The sequence below is a fragment of the Eschscholzia californica genome, unplaced genomic scaffold (genome assembly GCF_041429995.1).
Source record: "Eschscholzia californica isolate CP2 unplaced genomic scaffold, dmEscCali1.0.p SCAF_3, whole genome shotgun sequence".
Classification (NCBI taxonomy): domain Eukaryota; kingdom Viridiplantae; phylum Streptophyta; class Magnoliopsida; order Ranunculales; family Papaveraceae; genus Eschscholzia; species Eschscholzia californica.
The window spans coordinates 63,240,736-63,259,363 of record NW_028238420.1 but is presented as its reverse complement, the minus strand read 5'-3'; the positions used below and the strand labels follow the sequence as shown (position 1 = coordinate 63,259,363).

Here is an 18,628-nt window from a genome sequence, read left to right as displayed (position 1 = left end):
TCGTCAACAACCAAAGTATAAACGTAACCAACTTCAATTAAGTTACCGAGGTGGAAACGTGTAGTGTTGATATGACGCCCAAAATCCTCCTTCCCACGTTCATCTTCATGAAGTTTATAGAACATAATTCTATCATATTTTGTCAACTTATGAAATTATCACTACTCGGCGAATTCATAGCCATAGAGATTCTACTACCAAAGTATGATTCGTCGTAACCATTGCCAGAGCTCCACTTCCTTCCCATTGTAGAAGAAGAATTTCCCACACGCATTAGTCCATGAAGCAGTGTGGGTTGGTTTGGATAAAACCCTTGAAAACCACTTGAATTTCCATCGCAAAAGTTCGAACCGATAGCTTTAATCTCCTCTCTCTTGCTGCCACCACCGTTATTCATCAAATTCCAATATGTTAAGGCTTGGTATTGGAAGGAATGGTCCATGTTATCATTAACCAAGACAAGAGAAGACTGATTAGGTGGATGAGATTGAAGAGGAGCAAGGATCTCACTGCTAACATCTAATATATGTTCACCAAATCCAACACCAACATTGATGGTTGGTATTCCCTTAGCAAATATTGTCACTGCCACGTCCTCTGGCTTATGGTAGCTTGAAGGATCCAACGCAATTGCTCTATTTGAATCAGCGACAACTTCAGCGAAATTAATGATGATGTTAGCTTGGGCACGGCTTGCAAAAAGATGAGGGTTGTGAGGATCCATGTTGTTGGCCTTTTTTTTGGATTGAAACTTCTCCTTAATAACTGTGTAGTTTTGCAACAGCAAATCGGCTTGAGAAGGAGCTGCTCGGGTGTGAGTAACCTCTTCGTATTCAACTTCTTCGTGATCGACTTCTTCAACTTCTTCGTAATCTTCTTTTTCTTCTTCAGGTTCACTTTCAATATTCTCTCCCATTACATGAGGTTCGACTCTATGCTCATCAAAAATAGGTTTTTCCCATTGTGATTGAGCTTCCCTCTGATCAACAATAGGTTCGATTGAAGTAGTAGGGTTGGATGTCGAAGTAGAAGAATGATCAGAATTAGGGCTGCGATTTTCATCGCGTTCTTCTTTAATATCATCTGAATTTGCTTCAGTGAACGTATCTTCGGCTTTCTCTTCTTCTTCTTCGTCGGAATCCTCCTCTTGTACGACAATATCATATCCTATCGATCGTCTAAGTGTCCTATCAGTAATAACTTTTGCACCTTTGACAGAAATATAACGACTCTTAAAAGTCTCTTGTGAAGTATAATCAGTAACATCAGAAGCCAAATCCCCTAAAAATTTTGTGAAATCAGCACTGCTATCTTGACGTTTCTCTCCTGAACCAAAAGAAGCCCAATTCATTCTAAAATTTTGCTCAACATTAGGCATCAATGCCCCATTATAAGTATGTAAAATCCTTGCTGCTGCATCATGACTTATAAACTCAACAAAACCATAACAATCAGATTGACCCGTTTGCTTATTACGAATTACTTTCACATTAACAACCTCTCTAGTATGAGCAAAATAACCATGAATATAACTCTCTTCCATCCAAGGTTGCAGATTACCGATCCAAAGAGTTCGAACCTCATCGACACTAGTTGGTGGAGAGGTTTGATACGAATGTTGTTGTTGTTGTTGAGGCATCATGTAAGGTTGAGCTTGTTGTGGTGGTTGTTGTTGGTTCCAAAAAGGAGGTGTAGCTTGATTTTGGTAAGGTTGCAACATACCCCATTGTTGTTGCTGTTCCATCAGCGGTGGTGAATACGGTGGTGAATGGCTTGGTGGCAAATAAGAATGGTAATACGGTGGTGGTGGTGGTGTATATGGTGGAGCTTCACTAAAGTTAGAGTATGGTGAAGATATAGCCATGGATGGAGTGAAAAAAATATCCGTGTTTTGTGAAAACATAGAAGTAATGGCGGTGGGTGGTGGTTGTTCCTTAGAGATATAAGAAGATGAAGAAGGATGATACGAAAGATAAGACGTACTAGGTTTGCCTCCGGGTTTCCAAACATATGAACATGCCGAATGCTTTTTTGGATTATGATGATTTTCTTCTGTATTTATTTTGTCTACGGAGTTGTGTTTTGAATAGTCTAATTCGTATCCAAAATCATCCATACTTGACTCATCGAAATTTTCTGCCCCATAGTGGGAGAAGTTATTTTCTTGTTGATCATTGAAATAAATATCTTGGTAAGATAAATCATCTTCCTCGTAATTCGATCGATCTTCAAAAAAACTTTCATCACTATAGGACGAAGAATCCATTGATATAAAAACTAACCTTCACGATAAAAAAAAAATCCAGAATTTTGATGGCTCTAGATACCACTTGATGTAGAAACGCAGCGGAATTAAAAGAGATGAATAATTAAGTAAGAACGATGAAAATAAAGATCAAATAACTCTAAATAATAAACTTGATTAAAACTTCAATGGGGTTTTTCTCTCAATCTGAGAATAATAGACAAACTAGATATCCTTTTATAGGATTCTGGACTTTCCTAGATAGACTTGAATTAGACTTCCTAAATAATTAAATACTGCAACTGCCTAAATAACTTGGACTCAAATACGAACCTTTCCAATTATTGGAAATATTAAAATAGCATAATTCCTAAACCTAAATTAATTAATAATCATACTAAAATAAGGACTTCCTAATTCTACTCTCTCTGGCCGGTTGGTCCATGACCGGGTCCGGTCATGGAAATAGTCTCCATGCCGGGTGCCCCTGCATCATGATCAGTCTATAAAAGACGTAAAAAAGTACTAACTAGACATGTATAATCGCTTCTACTTTTCTTCTTGGACGACTACCTTTTTATGCCTAAAGAAAGAATTCCTTTTATCAGTATGTTTCTACAAACTTTTTCCATCTAGGTATAAGAAAAAAAAGGTGGAAGTTGTCCCTATCATACGACCACCTTGAGAAAAATAACAAAACACTAGTTGAAAAAATAACTAGAAGTCTATACAAATAGAATTTGTATTATTAGTAGTAGTGGTGAGTTTCCCTTTTATTTCATGGCTCATGAAAAATATAAAGCTAATAAAACCCAACGACCATTAACAAATTTAACTAATGAAAGATATTGCTTCATATTCATTGATTCTAAATTACCATAATTAAGAGAAAAAAAAAAACATACTCCATCTAATATCCCTAAAAACAATTTTGGAAAAGACAATGAGTTGATGTTCATATGATCATATCCAATAACACAATCTTTTATTCTCCTTTTCCCCCCCACCCCAACATGATATTTCAGCCCAACTTTGGATATTAATGTTCTATTTTATAAACCAATAGTAATATCTAATCCAAAACAAGGATATCAATTAGGCCAAACTTCCTTATTCTTCTTTCTTTTTTGATTCCCTTTTTTTAGCTCATAATAATTCCAAGAAGATAATGACAACTTTGGGTAAATTAGGAATATTGATTCATTCATGGAACTGTTGTTGTTCAGGCCATGGCCAAAAGTTGGGTTGATCTTCATCAATACCACAGAACATATTGGTAAAGGATTGATCATCTTGATGGACAGTAGTGGGCTCCATCTTATTTTGGTGATATTGTTGAAAATGGTTTGATGATAAGCTTGAAGACTTTGGAAGGAGTTGGGCCACAACTGTGGGCCTATTGAGATGGGGTGATGGAAAAAGAGTGGTAGTAGTGGTAGTGGTAGGAGGAGGTCTATTATGATTACGAGGAGAAGAGAGAGAAGGACTATCAATTGATGGTGGTGTACTTCTTGATATATCTAAGTTTATTTCAGTACTATTTTCACTTCTATTGCTAGATGAACCTTGTTGATCACTTTCTTTATTTAGGTTGATTATGTATTCATGTCCTCCTCCTCCTTGTTCTGATCTACTTTTCAGTGCCATTATCTGCAACACATTAATTGGATCCACCAATCAATATATATTGTATAGATATAGTCTTTTCATATGATGTCTATCATAATAATTCAAAATTGAGCTAGCTATCAAGCAAATTTGAGCACATGAGATCATAATTTAACAAGACTTTCATGCAAATTTGAGGATTGTTATCATGTCTCCTCATTAGGTACTTTAGTTGTTCACCTAAAAGCTGAAAAGAAGAAACTAGGTCAAATGACCAATGCTATAACCAATAATATTTAGGAATTGTAATTGATAAGATTATTGGAGTAATCCCGCGTTAGAAAAGAGATTAATGAACCAGCTTTTAGGATGAGAGAAACTCATGACCAGTTAGAACAAAGAAAGTTAAATACCACATCCACGGTAGAGAGGTTTCCCTATCTAAGTTGTAATGCCGCACAAGGGGTTACTCTTGAATTCATCTGAAACTTCCTTAATATTGAGTTTCAAGACGATAAAATCGAGATACATCTTTCGGACTCTAAAATCATGCATCTAAGATGAAACCCAAATAAATTAAAATAAATAAAAGGTTAATGTTATAAATTATTAATAATAATTACCTCTTGATGAAGTTTCTTGTTTTGAGATTGGAGGGAATCATTATCAGCCTTAATAGCTTCAAATTGTCTTTTAAGAATGTCATAATCTTTCTCTAATTGCTTAGTCTTCCATCTAGCTCTTCTATTTTGGAACCAAATAGCAACCTGCCTTGGTTGCAAACCAAGTGCCCTAGCTAAGTGCATTTTTCTCTCAGGTTCAAGCTTATTACCCAACTCAAAATTCTTCTCAAGTGTTCTAACTTGTTCCATATTTAATCTTCTCTTTTTTTCTCCAACTTGTGATCCATCATCAGAATACTCATCTTCTCCATTACCCTGATGATCTTCTCCAAGTACTGCAGCTTCATTATAACCTGCAGCTGTAAATTGTGTCATATTAGGTCTCTTATTCCCTACTAGTGTAGATGCAACACCTACATGAAGGTTAGATTGATGATGAGGTGATGAGGATGAGGATGAGGGGAGGAATGAATTGAGAGATGAGGGAGGATGGTTGTGGTGGTGATCATCTTGGTGGTCATGAAGATTTTGAAGCATGAAATTTGAAGGGAAGAAGGCCATTCCATTGCAACTCCCCATGTTTTTAGGTTAACTAATAATACTATGTGGCAATTAATCTGAAAAAGATTTGATGCTGATGAGATGATCTGACAGTCATGGTGACTGTCTAAGAGACAGGTACTACAGTGATCAGAAAGGAAGAGTCAGAAAAAGAGAGATGTGATGATTTTAGATCAGGAAAAAATAATTTGATAAAAAAAATTTGAACCCAAGTGTTCAATTGGAAAAGAATTGTTGTGGGGGAATAAAGCTTATAAACTGCATAAACTATTAAAAAATGTTAATATTTATATTTTTTTTCTATAAAATGTTACACATAGAAAGAGAGAGAGATCTTTCAACAAAAAAAAAAAAAAAAAAAAAAAAAGAGAGAGAGATCCATTCCAAATTATATTTTTTCTATTTACATAAAGTGAAGGAGTTTCCTACTTGATTCATTTAGTTTTTAATAATAAATAGTATCTTTTAAGTGAGAATATGACATAAAATGTAATTTCTCCATCATTTCTTTCTCTTTCACTAACACTGTTTTGAACAATGGATAGAGCGGATTTTCTCTGGACTAATCTATTAGTAGATTACTTTATGGATTTTCCTAAAACATGGACTAGTTTTTATCTTGGGTAAGCAAGTGGAGGTGTCAAATAAATCAACATTTCACAAGAAAATAAATGAAGTGGATGTGAGATATTTTTGTTAAAACATTTTCAAAGATGAATAGGGCGTTTTTTTAAAGCAGAGATATTTAACTCAAAATTAATTGGCAATGAGTTGAAACAAGGATAACATATTATTTACTTGATAAAGTATCTTACCTTTTTTACATGTCGAACTAATCTCAGACACCTTACACTGACATTTTTGTACATAATTATTTTTGCTTATAAATATCTTTTTACCAAGTGACATGAAGAACGTGCATGGTATTCTTGAAGTTATCGTGTCTCGGCCTGATTATGATTTTGTATTAGATTTTGTATTTCTGAGTTTCAAACTAATCTCGACATTCTTCATGTAATTTTTATGACTATCTTTACATAGGATGCGTTGGTTATCCTGTAAGTACAATCCTTGTAAGTTTTATTTGTTGTTGTCATTTTGATGACCTCAATAAGATTGAGACTTTTTTAAGAAAGCTTAGGCCATATACTCCAAAGGTCCCTGGAGGTTCTGGGTTCGAGCCCAGAGGAGGTGGAATCTCTGGAGTATTGAATTTGGAATTATTAATACATAAATAATGTAGATGGGCTTAGGCCATAGATAGTTGAGCTTTAGGCCATAGTTAGTCGGGCTTTAGGTCATAGTTTAATCTGACAGTTACTGTGCTTATACGCCATTGTAATGACTACGGTACATCGAAGTCAAATTCCGAAAAAAAAAAATATATTTAGGCATTCTCTACTTGTTTCTTATTGACCTTCAGTTAGATGACCACAGTTAACAAATTGAATTTGTTACTAATGGGTTATTTACTTTTTTACCCTTATTTTATAATTAAATTTTCTTTAGCCCCTCTATTTTTCATATATTTAGTGCTTCCCTTCTGTTACAAGTCCATCCACTGACCGATTATAACTTCTGCTATTTCCATAAACGGGCCAAATTAATTCCTTTCCCTTTTTCTCTAACTCGTCTTTATCTTTGTCCTTCACCTCCAAGTCTCCACCTTCCAAACCTCCATCAGTGGAGGTCTATTTTTTTTCTCAAGGAGATTTCTCCCGTGAATAGGAAAAGAGAATATAAAAATACACTCTCTCCCCTCTGTGTTTACCGAAGCGGAGAGAGAATTCTTTTTCTCTCTCCCAAAAATTAGGCGAAGAGGGGAGAGAGAAAGTTGGTAAAACTAGGGAGCTTTCGCTTAAATCACACGAAAAATTGTGAAAATATATCTATCTTTATTAACTGTTTGTGTTTTTGGGAGAAGAGAGAATTAAACTTTCTTTCTCTCTTCTCCCACAAATCTCTAAAGTATATCTCTCGTCTTTGTATATAGGAGAAAAGAGCTGTAATTTCTCTATACTCTCCCGTACATCATATAGAGAGGAGAGAATATCTCTCATTTTCTCATTTACATGGGCGCGGAGACAAAATTTTCTCTATCCTCTCATGTAAAGAAAAAGAGGTGAGAGAAACTCTCTCTTCTCCCTTCTGGTTTACAGAAGAAGAGAAAGTGTTTTTGTCTCTCATCGCCTATTTATCAAGAGGGGTAGAGATATTTTATTGCTCCTCTCAATTCTTACGAAAAATATTTATATTTCATACGAAAAAACAGACTTCCATTAATGGAGGTTATGAAGATTTGAAAGTGAACTGAAAGAGATAATTTACTGAAAAGAAGAAAGAAACTAACTAGGAACAATTCATGGAAATAATAAAAATTAGTGACGATTTGTGGATGGATTTGTAGAATAGATAAGGTGCCAAAATGTGATGCAGGGGCACCCGGCGTGGACACTTTTTCCCGTGGACCTAACGGCCACGTAGGCCAACCGGCCATATTGATTAGTTTAGAAAGAGTCTTAGTTTAGTAAGATTCATAATGAATCTAGGTTTAGGAAGTTGCATTATTTCAGTATTTCTATTATTTAGGAAAGTCCAGTTTTAGTCTATCTAGGAAAGTCCAATATCCTATAAAAGGATGTCCAGTCTGTCTTTATGATGCATATTGAAGAGAAAAACCCCATTGACATTAATCAAGTTTGCAGTTATTTTATCGCTCTTTTATCGTTCTTCGTTTATTTTATCGTTTTCTTTAATTCCGCTGCGTTCTACATCATGTGGTATTCAGAGCCACCAAAGTTTTGGGTGAATGATTCTAGAAATTTTTTTTCAGACAAGTTAAATCAGTACCAATCATATTCTATTCCTCAAGAAGATTATAATCCATCAGATTATACTCATGAAGGAATAACGAATCGCTGCTTATGCGCATCATGTTTGTATGCGAATAGAGATTCGTACAATTATCATTGGAATCCGGGAGAAACCGTACGAGAAAACCCACCACCGCCACCTCCGTACTCTAATTATACACCACAACCGTCCCCTTATCAATACCAAACATCACCACCACCACCAGTTTGTTATACACCATTACCTCAATTTTATTATTATCCAACACCAGAATCACCACCACCACCACCACCTCCGTACTCTTATTATTCACCACCGTATTCCCCACCTCTACCATCTTCAGCACCTCTACCTTCATACACTTATTATTCACCACAACCACCGACACCAACACAACCATCTTCGCTTGACGGTTCCGCGCAACCAACACTTTTGAAGAAATCTATGTCGTTGTCCGAAGAAAAAGTTCTTGATAATAAGAAGAAAGAGGATGATTGGTTGATAGTAGATTCGATAAAAATACCCACTGAACGAGCTCTCAAATCAGTTGACACTTTGGACAAATTATTTTCTTCTAGTACACCACAATCTCTTCAACTACAATCCACTATTTTGAGAGAATTAGGATTTGCTCATTCCAAAGATACGTTCACTGAAGTAATACGTCAACCATCTTTCTCGCCTATTTTATCGTTCCATCAGGAAATAGAAAAAGAAAAAGAAAAAGAAGATTACGAAGAAGTTGCAAAAGAAGAAGATGAATCTTCCTTCGAAGTAGAAGAAGAGAAAGACAATGATAACGGAAGCAAAGATGAGATTGGTTGTAATTCAAGCCCTACCAAAGACCAATCACCGCCGTCTTCCTTTCAACCGTCAACCAAAAACCCAGCAATGGCGAATACTGAACTTACTACTGAAAAACTCCAATATTTTGATCCACTAGTCGATGATGAAGATGATCCAAATAAAAATCTCGATATTTTCCGAACCGCGTTTCTCCATCCCAATGGTCACCTCGATCGAACAACCTCTTCGACTGCAATGTCACAACTCAAAAATCACAAACCTTTTCATGGAATTCCTTCTCTTCTTGAAGAATTAAAATCTTTTTCTAATCTTCACAAGGAACGATTTGTGTCTCAAGTTATTAGTTTATATGGTCAATCCGGTTTTGTAGACCATTCTTTCACGACTTTTCAGCATGAAGAACAACTGGGCATTTCTCTTTCATCTAAAATCCTATGTTCTCTTATTTTAGCTTGTGATCTTGCAAATAAATATGATGAGGTAAATAGGGGTTTTCATGAATTCCCTAGCACTTATAATCTTAAGCTTGATCTTGATACTTATAATATTGTTATTGTTGGTCTTTGTATCTCTGGTTCTCCTAGTTCTGTTTATACACTTTTATTTGAAATGCGGAAGAATAACTATATACCAGATACTGCTACTTTTGGAACTATACTTCGCCGATTTTTCAAGGAAGATAAGTTAATTGATGTTGAGACAATGTTAGAAATTGTGAAACAACAAGATGTTAGTATTTATGAACTTAGGGATAAGAGTTTATATCAACTGTATAGATCTTCAATGGCGAATTATTTTTTTGAGGAAATGTTATCACATGGATTGAAACCTACTCCAAAAACTTATCGTTATCTTATTAAAGGGTGTTGCTTTGACGGTAGTTGTGAAAAAGCAAAGAGGATTTTTCATATTATGCCGAAGGAGAACAGTTTTTATGATTTTATGACTTTGCAGATGTTTGTTGATACTCTTGTTCGCTATTTTGAGCTTGATGAAGCACGAAAAGTTATACAGGAAATAAAGAATTTTGAGATGAATGCTGGTACGTGGAAGGGACATGACGAACTTGTGATGCGAATGGTTTGTGATGCTTTAGGAGGATTCCTTGCAACAACAGGAGTTGATAGGAACGCACTTGTCTGGGATGTTGATGGAGTTTTTAGTACACCTTATTTCAAAGGTCAGAAGAGGGGTGTTACTAGTATTATGTTCCATCCTGATCCTCATCTTATGTTGTTCTCTGGAAATGATGATACAACAATTAGAGTTTGGGGTCTTGTAGGAAAGATATGTGGGGTTGTGCTAGAAAAGCAATTCCTGGCTGTAGCTTCATTAGTGGTACATGAGAATGAGTGGACCTTGGTCAGCGATAGAAGAGACAAGGTAGTGAACTTGTGGGACATGCGTAACTACAGCTTCAAGACTACTGTACCAACATACGAGATAGTTGAAACTGTTTGTGTTATTCATCCGGGAACTAGTTTTGATGCTTTGCTGGTATTAACCGAAAAGAGTAATGTGAAGAAAAAGAAAAGTATCTCGCCACCAGTTCAATTTTTAACTTCCGGTGAACGCGAAACCGTGATGTATTGGAAGATGATTTTGGAGGTCCGATTTTTCAAAGAGGAAATTTGGGTGTGTGCAATCTTCTTCATCCCACTAAAAGATGACGACCAATGTCACAATTTGTTGGATGTTTCTTCGCTACTGTGGATTTTACGAATCTCGTCGAGTCAAGGGGTCCGGATTATATTGGGTTCGTTAGTCCATCATTGTCTTCTACGGATTGTCTGCAAATTTCGTTCGAAGTGGGAATTACGGATCGCCATGGCGGAATTCAGCGTATACGGGCGGCTCACATTGTTTTTTTCATCCAAACGGTTTGGGACGAACCTCGTGGGAGAAGGGGAAGCTGATGCAGGGGCACCCGGCGTGGACACTTTTTCCCGTGGACCTAACGGCCACGTAGGCCAACCGGCCATATTGATTAGTTTAGAAAGAGTCCTAGTTTAGCAAGATTCATAATGAATCTAGGTTTAGGAAGTTGCATTATTTCAGTATTTCTATTATTTAGGAAAGTCCAGTTTTAGTCTATCTAGGAAAGTCCAATATCCTATAAAAGGATGTCCAGTCTGTCTTTATGATGCATATTGAAGAGAAAAACCCCATTGACATTAATCAAGTTTGCAGTTATTTTATCGCTCTTTTATCGTTCTTCGTTTATTTTATCGTTTTCTTTAATTCCGCTGCGTTCTACATCAAAATGGTTGTTGGTCATAAATAAGGGGCCAAAATAAATAACTTTTTTATTACTAAAATAAAGAGGAGAAAGAGAGAAAAACAAGGCCGGAATATTGGGTTGGGTTGGACCCATTGGGGTTGTAGAGAAGTGTTGCTACCTAACAAACCTATAAGTATCATGGATGAGAGAGAGAGGTATGGTCCGTGTGGATGAAAATTAGGTTAAATTTTCACATTTCCCCTCGTGCCACTGTTGACGAAAGTGGTGTTGATATCCTTTCCCAATATTATATCGCATGGATTGATCCTCATCATTTAGTAACTTATATACCAATTTGAACCGAGTAAACATGAAGTACAATGAGATTTTGCACTACAAATACAATTGTCGGACTGACATATTCAAGACATGACATAACCCATGTAACTACGACATAATTCAACATTCTTATATATACAGTACGCTGGTCGTATTCATATAAACTTCTCCTAAAATTTAATTTGCTTTTTTTTTTTTTTTTCTAAAGATTATACATAAAAATCTCAACTAAATCAAGTGAACAGCGGACCACCTCGAATCACTGAGAATCCAATTCGAACACATCTAAAAATCTGTGAGAGTCAGTGTCCAAGTCCAATTCAAAAGAGGCGGTTTGGTTTCAAACAAATCAAGAGGCGGTTTGGTTTCAAACAAATCAAGAGGCGGTTTAGATGGCTATTGGCTATGGCGGTTTTGGAATTGGCAGTTTCCCTTGTTCCCAATTCATGACTATAGGCGGTTCAATTGGTTTCTAAATTTCGGCTTATAATAATATATAAATAGGGGGTCTTGGGTCCAATCTAAAAACACACCAACACAAGCAACAACAACTCTTCTTTAGAGAGAGCTAAAGAGAGAGAGCAAGAGTGAGAGAAATTTTTCATAGTTTTTGAGCGGTGTTAAATTTCTCGGTCGTCGAAGATTTAGTATAGAAGGTTATTACTATACGGTACCATCTTGGGACGAACTTGCGGGTTGTGTTAGTCGTCTTCATCTATCCTTCAATAAAGATTTCTTGTTCGCCCGAGGACGTAGGCTTTAAAGCCGAACCTCGTTAAATTCTGTTCGCATATTTGATTTTGACTTAGCTTCTCGATTAATCTTCATAATCGGATCAATTTCTAGGATAGGTTCGATAGCTTCCGCGACTTTTGTTATAACAATTGGTACCAGAGCCTTGTTGAGATTGAACGAAGAGAAGATGGGATCGAGAAGTGGTACGGTCAAAGCAGGGAAATATGAGATAGAGAAGTTCAATGGGAAAAACGATTTTTCTTATTGGCGAATGCAGATGAAGAATTTGCTAATCTCGCAGAAATTACACAAGACGTTGACGGGAAAGAAACCAGGAGATATGTCAGATGAGGATTGGGAAGAGTTAGATCTCGAAGCACGGGCTACCATTATGTTGTGTCTTGAGAGGGACGTGGCGTTCCTAGTAGACGAAGAAACAACGGCGGCGGGTGTGTGGTTAAAACTAGAAAGCAGTTTCATGACGAAAACTTTAACGAATCGGGTCTACTTAAAATCCAAATTATTCACATGTAGAATGGAAGAGGGTTCTTCTATTCAGGAATATGTGAATAGGTTTGACAGGATTATCTCAGATTTGAAGGATATTGATGTTAAGGTTGAGGATGAGGACCAAGCCCTCATATTGTTACTTTCATTGCCTAAATCCTATGAGAACCTTGTTCAAACTTTGATGCTTGTTGGTGATAGTCTAAGCATGGAAGAGACGAGAAATTCGCTATTAGCGGATGACCTTCGTAAGGTTGCTACTAGCAGTATGGCGTCGGGTGGAGTAGACAAAGAACAAGCACAAGGGTTGTTTGTAACGAGGGGGAGGAGTAATGAAAGGGGAAAGGGAAAGGGCGGGAAATCTAGATCCAAATCTAGAGGCTCTTTCAAGAAAACGTGCTTTAGTTGTGGTGAGCTTGGCCACTTTAAAGCGGCTTGTCCAAAGAGAAAGTTGAAGCAAAAGAACGAAGGCTACAAGGAGAAACAAGAGATGCAAGAGGCGGGATATGTGTCAGAAGAGGCGGACGAATGTTTCTCGGTGACAGAGGTGTCTGAGAAGATCTTCGATAAGTGGATGCTTGATTCAGGGGCGTCACACCATATGTGCCCAAATAGGGAGTGGTTTACTACCTATAGGAGTATAGATGGTGGTACAGTTATACTGGGTGATGATAGTATATGTAAAACTGTGGGACTCGGAACAATACGGATCAAGATGCACGATAGAGTGGTGAGAACATTGACGGACGTAAGACACATACCCGATTTGCGGAAAAATCTAATTTCCCTTGGTGTGTTGGAGCGGAACGGCTGTAAGATAATTATAGAGAATGGCTCCATAAAATTCGTTAAGGGTTCTTTGGTGGTAATGAGAGGTACTCGTTACGGTAATTTATACAAACTTTTGGGGACAACAATTACGGGAGATGTAGCAGTAGGAATCAGTGGAAGGGATCCAACGGCTAGTACGAGGCTTTGGCATATGCGCCTTGGGCATATGTCAGAAAAGGGTCTATCTTTGATGTGCGGGAAAGGCTTATTGAAGGACATGAAGAAGCCTTGCATGGAGTTTTGTGAGCATTGTGTGTTCGGGAAGGCACACAGGGTGACGTTCTCTACAAGCAAGCACAGGAGCAAAGAGGTGTTAGACTACGTACACACCGATGTCTGGGGACCGGCAAAGTTACCTTCCAAGGGTGGTTCCAGGTATTTTGTTACATTCGTTGATGATCATTCGAGATTTGTCTGGCTTTATTTTCTGAAGCATAAGAATGAGGTATTCAACACATTCCTGGTGTGGAAAGCAATGGTTGAGAACAAAACTGGTCGAAAGCTGAAGACGTTAAGGTCGGATAATGGGACCGAGTACACGGATGGGGCATTCAAGGAGTTTTGTAATCAGGAAGGCATTGTGAGGCACTGGACAGTAGTAAACACACCTCAGCAGAATGGAGTCGCAGAGAGATTGAACCGTACACTACTTGAGAAGGCTAGATGTATGCGCTCCAATTCGGGATTAGGCGTAGAATGGTGGGCAGAATCTGTTGCTACAGCTTGTTATATTGTGAACAGGTCTCCACATTCTTCTTTAGATGGCGGCATACCTTACGAGGTGTGGTCAGGTGAACATGCAGATTACGGGAGACTTAAGGTTTTCGGTTGTACGGCCTATTACCATGTTAAAGGTAACAAACTTGACAATAGAGCAAAGAAGGCAATTTTCTTAGGATATGCTACAGGAGTCAAGGGTTATCGGCTATGGTGTACGGAAGACAAGAAGTTTGTAATCAGCAGAGATGTGGTGTTTGATGAGTCATCTATTGTAGCTATGGCGAAAGCTACGGTGCCTAGTTGTGGTGATGTTGGGTCTACTAAAGCTCAAGTAGTGGAAGTAGAAATCGAAGACCAACGGGTTTCTAGGAATCATGATCAGGTGGAGCATCAGGATGATACTCAGGATGAGGAAATTGATGAACCCGATCATGAGGAGGTTCAAGGGGAAGGTACACAAGTTTTACAACAACAACAGCAGGATGTTTCGGTACACACTAGGCCGAAACGGTTATATAAGCCGGTACAGAGGTTAGGGTCAGACAAACCTCTTAGGCATTATGGGCAGGCAAATCTTGTTGAATATGCACTCTCGGTGGAAGACGACGAGCCGGTCACCTTCAAACAAGCTATTACCGCGGAGGATAGAGAGAGTTGGTTGGTTGCTATGCAAGAAGAGATGGAGTCTCTTCACAAGAACAAGACATGGGAGGTTGTCCCATTGCCCGAAGGTAAGTCTGTTATTGGTTGTAAATGGGTGTACAAGAAGAAAGAGGATTCTTCCGAAATCAAGGGTACAAGGTATAAGGCAAGACTAGTGGCCAAGGGTTATGCACAGAAAGAAGGGGTCGACTACAATGAGATTTTCTCACCGGTCGTGAAACATACTTCTATTCGGGTGCTATTGAGTATTGTTGCTCACAGGGATCTTGAGCTGGAACAACTCGATGTTAAAACCGCCTTCTTGCACGGAGATTTGGAAGAAGAAATTTATATGGCTCAACCTGAGGGATACAAGGTTGAGGGTAAAGAAAATCAAGTATGTCGTTTGAGGAAATCTCTTTACGGATTAAAACAATCCCCTCGTCAATGGTACAAACGATTTGATTTTTTCATGCTAAAGCATGGTTTTCGCAGAAGTGACTATGATTGTTGTGTATACATCAAGAAGCTTCGCGAAGGTGACTTTATTTATCTCCTTTTGTATGTGGATGACATGCTTATTGCTTCTCGAAGCATGGTGGAGATAAATAAGTTGAAATCTCAACTCAGTCAAGAGTTTGAGATGAAAGACATGGGCGCTGCAAAGAAGATACTGGGAATGGAGATTAAGAGAGAGCGGTCAAGTAAGAAACTGTACTTGAATCAGAAAGGTTACATCGAACGAGTAGTTTCTCGGTTCGGGATGCAGAATGCGAAGGCGGTGTCAACACCTTTGGCACCACACTTCAGGCTCTCGGGAAAACAATCTCCCACTACTACGGTGGAGAAGGATCATATGGATCGTGTACCGTATGCTAGTGCAGTTGGCAGTTTGATGTACGCTATGGTGTGTACTCGTCCGGATATTTCACAGGCGGTCAGTGTGGTTAGTAGGTTTATGGAAAACCCGGGGAAGACACATTGGGAAGCTGTGAAGTGGGTGTTGAGGTACTTAAAGGGTACCGTTGATACGGGTTTGTGCTTTGGTGGAGACACATGTCAGGTAAGCGGTTATGTTGACTCGGATTATGCTGGCGATCTAGATAGAAGACGATCTACTACTGGTTATGTATTTAAGGTACATGGTGCTCCAGTTAGTTGGCGATCGATGTTACAATCTACAGTTGCGTTATCTACTACGGAGGCCGAGTATATGGCTATGGCCGAGGGTGTGAAGGAAGCATTGTGGTTGTGGGGTCTTCTGGATGATCTAGGGATTAAGCAGGAGTGCGTGGATGTATGGTGTGATAGTCAAAGTGCGATCCATTTGGCGAAGAATCAGGTCCATCATGCTCGTACTAAGCATATCGATGTCAGGTATCACTTTGTACGAGATGTCATAGAGGAAGGTGATTTTTCTCTCATGAAGGTACACACAGATGAGAATCCCGCGGACATGTTAACTAAAGTGGTGACGTGTAGCAAGTTTCAGCATTGTCTGGAATTGCTGCAAATCGACTCGTGTTAAGTTGCCCGAAAGGGCGTAATGGCGACAAGGTAATCTCCATGTGAAGGGTTGGTAGAACTACGGTAGGCTTGATCCTGTAAAAGGGTACGTAGGCAGCCATGGTCATATGGCGCAGTCGGATGAAGTTACAAGAAGCAGATATATCTTACAAGGAGTATCCTGGTATTCGTCCAAAATTTGAAGTATATCAAATTGTGTACGAGGTGGAGAATTGTGAGAGTCAGTGTCCAAGTCCAATTCAAAAGAGGCGGTTTGGTTTCAAACAAATCAAGAGGCGGTTTAGATGGCTATTGGCTATGGCGGTTTTGGAATTGGCAGTTTCCCTTGTTCCCAATTCATGACTATAGGCGGTTCAATTGGTTTCTAAATTTTGGCTTATAATAATATATAAATAGGGGGTCTTCGGTCCAATCTAAAAACACACCAACACAAGCAACAACAACTCTTCTTTAGAGAGAGCTAAAGAGAGAGAGCAAGAGTGAGAGAAATTTTTCATAGTTTTTGAGCGGTGTTAAATTTCTCGGTCGTCGAAGATTTAGTATAGAAGGTTATTACTATACGGTACCATCTTGGGACGAACTTGCGGGTTGTGTTAGTCGTCTTCATCTATCCTTCAATAAAGATTTCTTGTTCGCCCGAGGACGTAGGCTTTAAAGCCGAACCTCGTTAAATTCTGTTCGCATATTTGATTTTGACTTAGCTTCTCGATTAATCTTCATAATCGGATCAATTTCTAGGATAGGTTCGATAGCTTCCGCGACTTTTAGTTATAACAAAATCTCAACAAGAGCACCTCCTAGTTGTTCTATATATAAGTCTCAAAATTAGAATTAAAGCACGACCAATCGAATTTTTATATGACTGTTAATTTTGGGACATTTCGATAACCAAAGAGCACATCCCCTTTGTAATGAACAAGGTTTGGCGAAAGTATAGTTACTAAATTGATATAACATTCTAATAATTTCACAATTTGAGTATTTGCCCTAAAGTGATACATTTTTTTTTTCTGTCTCCACAACAATCGTGTCCAACTCGACACATTCTTAAAGAACAAACATAGTAACTAGAAAGATGAATAACTCATGCATAGACCATTCAAATGTTTGTGTAATGCTGGTAGGAACATTTGATAATGGTAGGCATATGCACATAGCTCTCCATCGCTTTGAAGCTTTAACAGGTCTCCGCATCAACAGAGACAAGACTTCAGTTATAGGTGTTAATACGGAACCTGAATTGCTAGAAGAAATCAAAGGCATTATTCATTGTCGTCAAGAGACCCTTCCTTTCTCTTACTTGGGTCTTCCTCTTGGGAAATCTCCCAAATGCAAGGCTTTCTAGGATCCGGTCATTGATAAAATTCAAAAGAGATTGGCTACGTGGAAATACAAATACTTATCTAAAGGAGGGCGAATGGTTCTTATCAAAAGTACATTAACAGCCATTCCGATATACTATCTCTCGTTATTCTTGATGCCAGTCTCTATCAGTAAGAAGGTTGATCGTATTATCAGAAACTTTTTATGGGGAACAACTGCAAATAAAAGAAAATATCACTGGGTAGCTTGGTCTAAAATCAACATCAGCAAGAAATCAGGTGGACTTGGTATTAAAAACTTGGCATTGATGAACAAAACACTTATTGGCAAATGGGTTTGGAGGTATGGACAAGAACCTCATAGCTTTTGGAGGAAGATAATTGATGAAAAATATAAGGGAGGTGCTGCTCCGTGGTTCCCAAGCGACCAAATAACATCCAAAAATGCTGGCCCTTGGAGAAGAATATCTTCCCTGACCCTTATTATCATGAAGAAAACCAAACTAGAGATCAATAGAGGTCGTCAGCTTAGCTTTTGGCTGGACGACTGGACGGGCAGAGGGTCTTTTAAGTCTAGATTTCCTACCCTATGGAGAGCTACCAAGAAGAAATTTGCATCTATAGAGGATAATTTGGGTGGCGCTTTCGTCGATGATTCATGGAATCTTCATTTTTCTCGGCCAATAGAACATCAGAGATTAATCCCCTTACTTCTCTCCTTGAGTCCACAACGGAAGCTTCATCTTCCCTCAATTCCTCGATTGACTCACGTAAGTGGCTCCCTTCGAACCATGGTTTCTCGGTCAAATCTTTATATTTAGAGCTAGAACATCAAGTTGCATCCTCACAACAGCCAGTTGCAAGTTGGATTTGGAACAAATGTATTCCTTCGAAAGTCTCTTTTCTTCTCTGGGCTATCATCCATAAAGCTGCTCCAACCATGGACAAGATTATTCGAAGAGGCTTTATAACTCCAAACAGATGCTCTTTGTGCAAGTCCAATTGTGAATCATCTGATCACCTATTCCTTAATTGCACCTTCACTTCTAAGATTTGGCAAGCTTTAATCCCCTCTCATGATACAAAC

General features: G+C 38.3%; 1 protein-coding gene across 1 annotated transcript; it reads right to left on the bottom strand.

The window, feature by feature from the left end:
* Positions 1-3,075: 3,075 nt before the first annotated feature.
* LOC147553131 (homeobox-leucine zipper protein ATHB-23-like) lies at positions 3,076-5,404 on the bottom strand. The gene is made up of 2 exons (XM_086672478.1): positions 4,477-5,404; positions 3,076-3,895 (listed from the first exon to the last, which is right to left on the bottom strand). Exons 1-2 carry the CDS (start codon positions 5,053-5,055, stop codon positions 3,446-3,448), a joined length of 1,029 nt encoding a protein of 342 aa, XP_086528604.1. The 5' UTR covers positions 5,056-5,404; the 3' UTR covers positions 3,076-3,445.
* Positions 5,405-18,628: the final 13,224 nt, after the last annotated feature.

Coding starts and splice junctions, on each gene's coding strand:
- LOC147553131 (XM_086672478.1), bottom strand. CDS start 5,055: ATGGGGAGTTGCAATGGAATGGCCTTCTTCCCTTCAAATTTCATGCTT. Junction 3,896..4,476: donor ACAAGAAACTTCATCAAGAG/GTAATTATTATT, acceptor AATGTGTTGCAG/ATAATGGCACTGAAAAGTAG.